The following is a 10,139-nucleotide window of genomic DNA, read 5'->3' as shown; positions in this document are numbered from 1 at the left end:
TGGGGAAACCGTGGAAACAGTGTCAGACTTTATTTTTCTGGGCTGCAAAATCACTACAGATGGTGACTGCAGCCATGAAATTAAAAGACGCTTACTCCTTGGAAGGAAAGTTATGACCAACCTAGATAGCATATTCAAAAGCAGAGACATTACTTTGCCAACAAAGGTCTGTCTAGTCAAGGCTATGGTTTTTCCTGTGGTCATGTATGGATGTGAGAGTTGGACTGTGAAGAAGGCTGAGCGCCGAAGAATTGATGCTTTTGAACTGTGGTGTTGGAGAAGACTCTTCAGAGTCCCCTGGACTGCAAGGAGATCCAACCAGTCCATTCTGAAGGAGATCAGCCCTGGGATTTCTTTGGAAGGAATGATGCTAAAGCTGAAACTCCAGTACTTTGGCCACCTCATGCGAAGAGTTGAGTCATTGGAAAAGACTCTGATGCTGGGAAGGATTGGGGGCAAGAGGAGAAGGGGACGACAGAGGATGAGATGGCTGGATGGCATCACTGACTCGATGGACGTGAGTGTGAGTGAACTCTGAGAGTTGGTGATGGACAGGGAGGCCTGGCGTGCTGTGATTCATGGGGTTGCAAAGAGTCGGACACGACTGAGCGACTGATCTAATCTGATCTGAAACTGCCTTTTGGCTATACTCCCTTATTCTTGTCATTCAGCTCTCATAGAGGCATTCCCTGACTACCCTGCTTCATGTTGATCCCCACCCCAGTCTCTAGAATACCTTGTTTTATAACCTCCACGGCGCTATTCACACCTGAAATCATCGTGGTGAGCTGTCTGCGGTCCACCTTCCTCCTTAGAATGATGGCTGTAGGGAATTTATCCAGGGCCCAGCAGAGGCACTGAGTGGGTGGGTGCTCAATGAATACACAGGGAGCAAAGGACTGGAGAAAGGCGCAGACAAGGAATTAGCCAGAGACCACGTTAGAGAAAAGTCTGGAGGTTTACTCAACAACAGTCACAATCACAGTTGTACATGGTAAGTCAGGTCTTCACAAAGGCTCACTTTTCCAGGCAGGAGATGAGAGGCTGGCGGTCTCAAGCTTTCTCTATGGAATCCCACATCTGACCTCTCAGATATTCCCTGTGTGTAATCCCTCTGGGATCCTCCTTCAAGTCTGAAACACAGCAGGAACCCAGCCCTGTGGGCCGGCACATCTGAATCAAAGCCATTTTGGGAGCAAATGTTAAAAAAGGACCTTGTCGCTTGGAATGTAGGTGCAACTCCCACCCCAGAGGTGACAGTGGGCTTTGGCACAAGATCCAGTTAGAACTAAAGTATTACTCGAATTTTCAAAAAAAGCATCAGTTGAAAGCAGAAAAGAATTCCAGGACAGGACCCACTCCTTGCCCTTCTCTCATACTTAGAAATCGTCAGAAAACTTAATCAAAGTTGCATTGCCTCCTAAGAATGACAGAGATCACCCAATCTGTACAAACAAGGGATCTCTGAAGCAAGGTGTCCGGATTTCTCAGTTACTTCTGTAAAGTGCTTTGCCGCTCCTTTGAAACTTCAGAGATTACAAATATAGAGATGCATACACAAAAATATGGAGCCATCTTCAACGACATCACCTATTTCTTAAAGAGAAAGAGAAATTCGACAGGTGGTGAATATAATGTGGACTTTGGGAATCCATATTCTACATCTCCAAAAAGAATCATTCTTTCTCCCTAGGTCCTGAGGTTGCATCCCCCATCAGATCTCTTCTGTGGATGTACTCCCTTCTGACTGACTTATTTCTTCCAAAAATAGGGAACTGATAGCTCCTGGATGGTTTTAAAAGTTGAAAGCTCCAGCTGGAAGCACAAGGTGGAATGGCTTTTCTCACACATGCCCGCACACTTAGCATCTCCTCCATGGCCTTGAACCTACTGGGAAGATACTCTTTGCATTCTGAAATGTTCCTGTAGTTCCCCTTTGGAAAGGCTGCTGGGGCCACGCAGGTGTGATACTTTGTAGCCACACCGTTTTGTGACCTTATGCTCAGAAGAAAGGCTTTAGAGGAGAAGGGGTCCACATTCTCACCCATCACCTGGCTGACAGCACCTCCACAGTCTCATGGATCCTTGAGACATATAGCTTTCCAAAATGAAGACAAAACAGTGAATGGCGATTGGTTGGTCTGTTAATGGATTTCTCTCCCTCCTTCCCTGATTACAGGCTATGTCAAGTCTCGGCACCCACAGATGTGGGTTCAGCAATTGCAAATGTCAGAGTGCCCAGAGGATCTGCCCATCCTTTGTTGAGGGTGCAAAACCAGCCTCAAAAGGAGAACCAAAGGACAGAAAAGTGGACACATGAAGACTGCTTGCCGCTGCTGCTGCTTTCCACGTGCGCCCTGGTCTTGCCGAGAACACTGTCACCTGCTGGAGTGGGACCTATTGCAAAGCTAATCGCTGGGGGTGGGATGGGGGCTGCAGCCGTGGCTTCCAAACAGGCCCCTCTCCCAGGGGTGGCTGAGACCCTTCTTGGCCATGGATTAAAAGAGCCATCCAGCTGCCCTTTAAATTCAGGGTGTTACTCTCACTGAATGGAATAACACCTGGCCCTCTGGCCCTTGGGGGGCATTGCTGTTTCAGATCCTGCTCTAGGCCCAATGCCTCCTGCTTGAAATCAGACATTAGGAAACACACACTCATCCAACAGGGATTGCACACATCACCAAAAACGTCCCCCTGCCCCCCCAACCCTGCCCCTTTACATCTAGCAAGGCACTAGGAAATGATTCAAGTTTAGGGATTGGCTGTACGTTTGCATGTTTTTCTTTTTAAAAGGCACAGTTTTCATTTTAATAACGCTGCATTACTTTCTGATGATGAATCCTACCTCAATTCTCCCAAAGTACAACACTCTTGCTTTCCTGGATTCTGGAAGGGGCCGCATCTTTTGACTCCTTCCTAAAGAGGGCCACTGCTAAAAGGTATAGCACTCACTGGGAAAAGACACCAGGGATGGACAAGCAAGCTCTGTAAGCATGGGGCTGCCTCTCCTGCAGACAGGTGGCCAGAGTGGGAGCTGTGCTGAGGCAGAAGGTGGAGGCGACGCTTTGCCCGCTGCACGCTTCATCGGGGTGGTGGTGGCTGGGAGAGTTCACTTCCCTCCCCAGGTAACTGATGAGATCAGCCAGCATCTCAAAGGCAGATCCGTGGCTCTGCTCCCAGATTTATGTCTCAGTTATTTCACTGGTAAATAACACAATCGAGAGGCTCGGCTCTAATTGGAACACCGATTTGAAAGACTTCCTGGGCTAGCTGGTGGGCGCAACGGGCTGTAGACTGCGATTTCCATTTCTGAATCAGTGGGTGGCAGGCTGGTTAGAGAAACACTTCCTATTAGTTTGGAAGCCCTCTGGGAGTCTGACACATAATTAACAAAGCAAAAGGTAAACACAGAGGGCATCATGGAGCGGACTGCATATCTGCTTGTGGGATGCTGGGGTGTTCACTGCAGCCGTGGCCGTGGTGGGGGTGGCACAGCTTCCGGCCTGGGCTGAGGACTGTGTCACACCCAGTGCCTGGTATGAGCGGGTGGACCTGGGTTCCCCCACCCGTCCCCCAGCACCACCAACCTTGGACTTCACAGATTGTTTCTAGGCTAGGGGCTGCCTTGAAGGTTTTACAGTTGACTGGCTCCTTCAATCACAGCATTCCAGAAATCCATATTGGATGCTAGAATACCAGAATCCTATGTGGTACTCTAGTTTGTGACCCAAGTACAGAGTTCTTTAAAAATTCTAGAATTCCATATGAAAACCAGAACCACAATGAGTCGGGGCTAGGCAACCTGCCCGCGGTCCACCTTGGCGGCCTCCGGACTTTGTGAGGCCAGCACGTCATACCTCTGCTCTTCTGTTGAGACAAGCAGCTGCCCGAGGGAGGGAGAAGAAGGGAGAGAGAGAGACGGAAGCGCTGATAGGGGAAATTCAAGCAGAATTTCTAGTTTGGAGGTCTTCTACTATGCCTGCGCCACAGACTCAAGGCCATCTGAAACCCAGTCCTGAAGAGCTGGTGGCCGGACTGTCCTTGAGCCTGGAGAGCACTGATATGGGCATCTTGAGCACCCCGAGAGCCAGGGGAGACACCTGGGCTGTCCACGGTAGCCAAGGAGGACCACACTTCCGCCCCAGGCCTGACAGTTGGCCGGTGGTCAGTACTGAACACTCGGAGGGCCCCAGGCACGGCTTCTAACTGCATCTCCTTGGGTCATGACAGAGAATAGATGCCGGGGAGTAACTGCAGTTATCCCAAGCTGGGGCCAAAATGAAAAGGCTGAAACCAAAGGCCCCGAGAGAGACTCTTGCCCTTCTGTTGCTGATGAGTGTGGCACTGCTGCTTAAAGTTGGCGCCTACAGACACAACTTGCCTCTCTCTCTCGCTAAAGGACCATCATGGACAAGCCAGCTGAAGGTCAGGCAGGCTTGGAGGACTCTGTTTTGGGTGGCCGAGGGCTACCCTGGCATTCCTCCCACGTACCGCTCAATGGAACGTGGTGATGGGGTGAAAAGGCTCTCCTGGGTTTCCATGCCACCGCCAGGGGTGCAGCGGGCTCTGCTCTGGAGTGGGGCCTCTTGTAGGGTCTGTTCTCCATGCCGCCACCATTTGGGGCCTGCAGGGCTGGGCGGACACCCAGGCCAGCTTCAAGAGCCCCCTCTGCCTTGACCTGGCTGGCCAGCACCTTGTACAGAATGGGGGAGCCCTGGGAGCCCTGCCTTCCTCTGGAGAGGGAGGCTGCAGGGAGTGCTGGAGGGGACCCCGCCAGGCTCACTGCAGGAACATGAGGGCTCAGTTGCTATTGAATTTTTCCAAGACTGTGGAGTTGGTGTGTTCAAACAGCCACTGCTGGGTGGGAGAAGAGGGGTTGCAGGTGTTCATGAAGATCCTGTGGTCACTTTCACTGCAGTCCATGCAACTGCCGCTGACGGGGTGGTATAGGGTCTGGTCCTGTGGAACAGGCAGGTGGTCAGCTGGGCCGTGACAGGGAAATGAGCCCAGGCAGCAGCGATACCAGCGAGGGGACGGGGCTGGGGCTTGCAGGCCTGCCTGGCTCTCCTCCCCACCACACAGTGGACACTGCCCACCTCGCTTGAGGCTGGCCTTGCCATGTGCCTGAGCAGTGCCCGCTGGGATGAGGACAAAACTGATGCATGCCACTTCTGGGCTGGGACCCTAATCATGCCTATCTCCAGTCAAATTTCATTTGCTCTCAAGGTGGTTTAAAAAAAAAAAAGACTCAGTTGCCAACATTTAAGATTCTAAAGCTGAATTAAAAAAAAATTAAAAATAATAGAAAAAAAAAAAGATACTAAAGCTGGATTTCTGATTTCTCTTGATGACAGGAGAGTCAGGGAGGTTTGTGTAACAAATGCATGAGGGAGGGGGCTCTGGAGAGAAGAGGGGAGGCACTTTGTTTTTTTTTAAACAAAGCAGGCTCCCCTGTCCATCCCGCTCCACACCCCGTCTTACTTTGCGGTACTTCCACAGCTGGTTGCCCTTCATGCTGTGGCAGTCGTAGAGGGTGACGGGGCTGGTGTGCGAGACGGCATCAAAGCAGAACTTCTTGGTGTGCTGGGGGTCTCCGGGCCGGATGTCTTCTCTCCAGGTGAAGGTGAACACCTGTACGCACAGGGATGCCATGACATGGACAGCAAAGCAAAGCTAGGGGTGTCTCTTTCTTTCCAATTACAGGAAATTTTAAACACAGGGGTTCAGAAAACTGTATACTGATATAAAAGTGTTTATCCTCTTTTTTTTTAAAAACCATGTCTCCAAAATTCAGTGTCTATTTTACACTTATAGCAAGTAACAACTGCTAGATTTTCATTGGTTAAAGCAAAAGGTAGTCTCACCCCAAAATAAAGCTGCATTTAAAGGAAAAAATACCTTCAATTACATGTTGAAACGATAATTTTGATATTTAGGGTTAAATAAAAAATATTATATATAAAAACTATATTGATGACACCTGTCCCAATGACCCAGCTTCAATGATTACTAAATCACAGCGAGTCTTGTTAGAGCTGCCCCTGCACCATATCCCCCATCCCCACATTCTTTTGAAGCAAATTCTGGACATCTTACCATGTCAGGTGTCATGACTTCAGTAAATGCCCTGATAATAGTGAAAAGCTACCACAAGGTTCTCAGTGTCATCAAACAGCTCAAGTTCATTCAAGTTCATATGTTTTCAGATTGCCTTACACATTTCTTTTCAGAGTCAGTCTGTTTGAATTAAGATCCAAACCAGGTTCACATATTATATAGGCTGATAAACTTTTTTTCCCTAGGAGCTTTACTGAATGATTGGCGTGCAATAAACTGCACACATTTTAAGTGCACAGAGTGAGACATTTTGACATAGCTTATACCTGTGTAACCACCACCATCATCACTGTCATCAAGGCAGTGAACATATCCATCACCCCAAAGGTACCCTCCTGCCTTCTGTGATCTTTTCCTTCTATCCCTCCCCATGCCCCTAGGAAACTCCTTTGTTTTTTAAGAAAGAGGCACTCACAATTTCTAGAATTTTATATAAAAAGAATCAGACAGTACGGATCCTTTTTTTTTTTATTTCTTTCACTCAACACAATTCTGTTGCGGTTTAATCACGTTATAACAACAGCATTTATCAACAGTTCATTCCTTCTTATTGCCGAGCTATTCACTGCATGGTACTTGATATACCTGTTGTTGAACATGTGGGTTGTTTCTAGTTTTGGTGTTTTCAAATAGTTCAGTTCAGTCATTGTCCGACTCTTGGCGACCCCATGGATCACAGCACGCCAGGCCTCCCTGTCCATCACCAACTCCTGGAGTTTACCCAAACTCATGTCCATTGAGTCAGTGATGCCATCCAACCATCTCATCCTCTGTCGTCCCCTTCTCCTCCTGCCTTCAATCTTTCCCAGTATCAGGGTCTTTTCAAAGGAGTCAGCTCTTCGAATCAGGCAGCCAAAGTATTGGAGTTTCAGCTTCAACATCAGTCCTTCCAATGAACACTCAGACTGATCTCCTTTAGGATGGACTGGTTGGATCTCCTTGCAGTCCAAGGGATTCTCAAGAGTCTTAGAGCTGCTATGAACACGTGTGTACAAGCCATTGTATGGACATGGACATAATTTCTTCTCTCTTGGATGAACCCCTTGAAGAGGGATGGCTGGATCATAAGATACATCCATGTGTAACTTTCCAAGAAACTGCCCAACTGTTTTCCAAAGTGGTTGTACCAGTGTATGGTTCCAATTCATCTACATCCTTGCCAACCCATGGTATGGTTGGTCTTTCTAATAGGTTATAATTTTAATTTCCATTTATCTAATAACTATGAAGTTAAGCATTTTTGATTTGCTTCTTTGCTGACCAATACAACTTCTTCACTAAAATCTCTACACATCTTTTGCCCATTTTTAAATTGCATTGCTTATTTTCTTACTGAGTTTTGAGAAATTTTATACTCTAAACATTTCCTTGGTGGCTCAATTGGTAAAGAAGCCTGCAATGTGGGAGACCTGGGTTCTAACCCTCAGTTGGGAAGATCTCCTGGAGAAGGGATTGGCTACCTACTCCAGTATTCTGGCCTAGAGAATTCCATGGACTGTATAGTCCACGGGTTCGCAAAGAGTCAGACATGACTGAGTGACTCTCACTCACTCACAAACATTTAACGTTGTTATCAGATATATGCTTTGTAAACACGTTCTCTTAGTCTGTGGCTCGTCTTCCTATTTTCTCAATGGTGTTTGTTAAGAACAGAATTTTCTCATTTTGAAGAAGTCCAATCTATCAATTTTTTTGTTTCATTAATTCTCTTTTGGTGTTGTATCCAAGAAATCATTGCTTGGGTTACCAAGGTCAAACACTTTTGCCTGTGTTTTCTTCTAAAGTATTTTGGTTTCAGTTTTATGTTTAAGTCAATGACCCATTTTGAGTTAATTTTTATATGTAGTATAATGTATTTATTGAAAAAAATGTTTTTGCACATGGATATGCCCAATTTGTTGAAAATATTATACTTTTGCACTGAATTAATTTCCCTTGAATGTCTTTAAGCGTGCTGTCCACATATGCAGGGATCTATTTTTGGAGTCTCTATTCTCTTTATGTCAATATGGCACTGCTTTAATCAGTGACACTTTAACAATATATGTTGAAATCAGTCCTTTAACTTTGTACTTCTTTTGAAAATTTTTTTGGTTATTCTGTCCCATCCATTTTTCCATATGAATCCTCTCAGGTGGTTCTTTTTCCAGCCCCAGGAGTTTCCTCACATACATCAGTACTCTGCTGAATATGCAGGGGGCCCTCTGTAAATCCCAGACATTATCCATGTCCGGCTCTCTCCAAGCCTCCAGGATTCCATTTTGTGAATTCTAGCCACCTTGACCTCCTGCAGTCTCTGCGCTGCCTCCTCAACTCAGGGCGTGTGCCTGGCTCCCCGGGGCTTCTCCCTCCCTGACTTGTGGACTGGGAACTCTCTCAAGGAAGGAAGCCAGGACAACCATCATGCCTGTTGACTCCCTGTCTTCTAAGGGTCACTGTCTTTCAAGGGTTGACATCAGCTCTCCTGAAAACAGTTGTTTCACATATTTTGTCCATTTCTTTGGATGCTTTCAGTAGAAGGGTAAACCCAGTCCCTGTTATTCCATCTTGGCCAGAGGTGCGCATTGCAGTGGCGGTGGTGGTGGGGTTAGCCAGTTACTGCTCCCTGAATATCGACTTTCCAGGCCTCCTCCAGGTCAGGAGCTGTAGCTTAGACTTGCATTTCTTCCTTTTCGGGCTCACTAGAGCTCATCACTCAGAATGGCTGTGGGCTCCATGAGACACAGATCCCAGTGGGGCAACTGGGCTGCTATGCTCCCTGCCTCATGGTGGAGGCTGGCACACCCACACCCCAGGCACATTTTGCAGTTAGTCTGAGTGAATCTGGTCTTCATGTGGACTCTCCACCGCAAGGGGAGCTGTTCTGAAGCTGAGCTGCCTAGGCCTGTTCTATCCAGGCCCTGTATTTCTCCTGGTCTCTCTTGCAGCCCCAGGATCAAGGAGCAGCCATACAAGGCTGTGGAGAATTCAGAAGAATTAACTGATGAACATGTGGGCATACTTGCTCAGTTGTGTCCGACTTGTTGCGACTCCTTGGACTGTCCCGTCAGGCTCCTCTGTCCATGGTATTCTCCAGGCAAGAATACTGGAGTGGGTTGTCATGCCCTCCTCCAGGGAATCTTCCTGACCCTGAGTCTCTTGCATCTCCTGGATTGGCAGGCAGATTCTTTACCACTAGCGCCACCTGGGAAGCCCTTAGTCAGTGACAGCCATTATCTAGTAAGAATGGTTTTCCAGAAAGGATGTGGGAGGGCATCACACATTCCGGAGGCTGGCACCATGCCCGCCAGGAGGTGGTGCTGTGCATTCTCAGTGTGTACACCGCGCAGCCCTCCAGAGTTCTGTTTTTACAGAGGACCTGCCTTATAGGCTTACATCAGTGTTCACTTTCCAAATGCCAGAAAATCCACAGCAGGGAGACTATAAACCACGTGTCTTCAAACCAAGATTTAACAGATGCCGTGTGACTTAACAATGAGGTGAATCTGGGAGGGACCAGGGGAAGCTTGTGCAGTTTCCTGCGAGAGGCATGTCCTACATGGTGGGCTTGCACACCTCACTCTTCATATTATACCCTTTGGGAGATCCCTTGGGGACCAACCCTCTCTCCTATGTCACCCTATCTTTTGAGTGAGGACGACCATACCCTAGGCCCCAGGAGGGGCCCATGACCTAGGTCACTAAGAGGACTGTGTCATACCTCCATCATCGCTGGCTCAGGAAACCCAGCATGTGAGAGCCCCAGGGCTTTTCTGGAACTCTTAGAAGGGACATGCCTTTTCACCGGGTGGCTGGCTGCCTAGAGCTGCTGGTGGTAACCTCTGCCACCACTTGGGGAGACAGTCAGCCTAAGAATGAAGCCAAGAGAGAGGGAGGCAGAGCTGGGGCCCTGGAGAGACCCTGATGACATCATCTAGACTTCAGTGACATGAGCCAGAAACTCTGTTGACAGCCATTTGGGCCGAGTATCTGTCACTTGTAACCAACAGTCCAGACTGATGTGCAGGATTCCTCTTTCCAAA

At 47.9% G+C, this 10,139-nt stretch overlaps 1 protein-coding gene across 1 annotated transcript in view; it reads right to left on the bottom strand.

Moving 5' to 3' along the window:
- Nucleotides 1–939: 939 nt before the first annotated feature.
- The window catches only part of GALNT10 (polypeptide N-acetylgalactosaminyltransferase 10), a 227,036-nt gene continuing 217,836 nt past the window's right edge, over nucleotides 940–10,139 (bottom strand). The window contains exons 12-13 of the mRNA XM_010829397.1: nucleotides 5,482–5,631; nucleotides 940–4,959 (exon numbers count right to left, since the gene is read on the bottom strand). Of these exons, the coding sequence (XP_010827699.1) occupies nucleotides 4,801–4,959; nucleotides 5,482–5,631 (309 nt within the window). The 3' untranslated portion in view covers nucleotides 940–4,800. The remainder of the gene's footprint in view (nucleotides 4,960–5,481; nucleotides 5,632–10,139) is intronic.

Source organism: Bison bison, unplaced genomic scaffold (genome assembly GCF_000754665.1).
Source record: "Bison bison bison isolate TAMUID 2011002044 unplaced genomic scaffold, Bison_UMD1.0 scf7180017864505, whole genome shotgun sequence".
In the NCBI taxonomy this organism is placed as follows: domain Eukaryota; kingdom Metazoa; phylum Chordata; class Mammalia; order Artiodactyla; family Bovidae; genus Bison; species Bison bison.
This window is presented reverse-complemented; position numbering and strand designations above follow the sequence as displayed.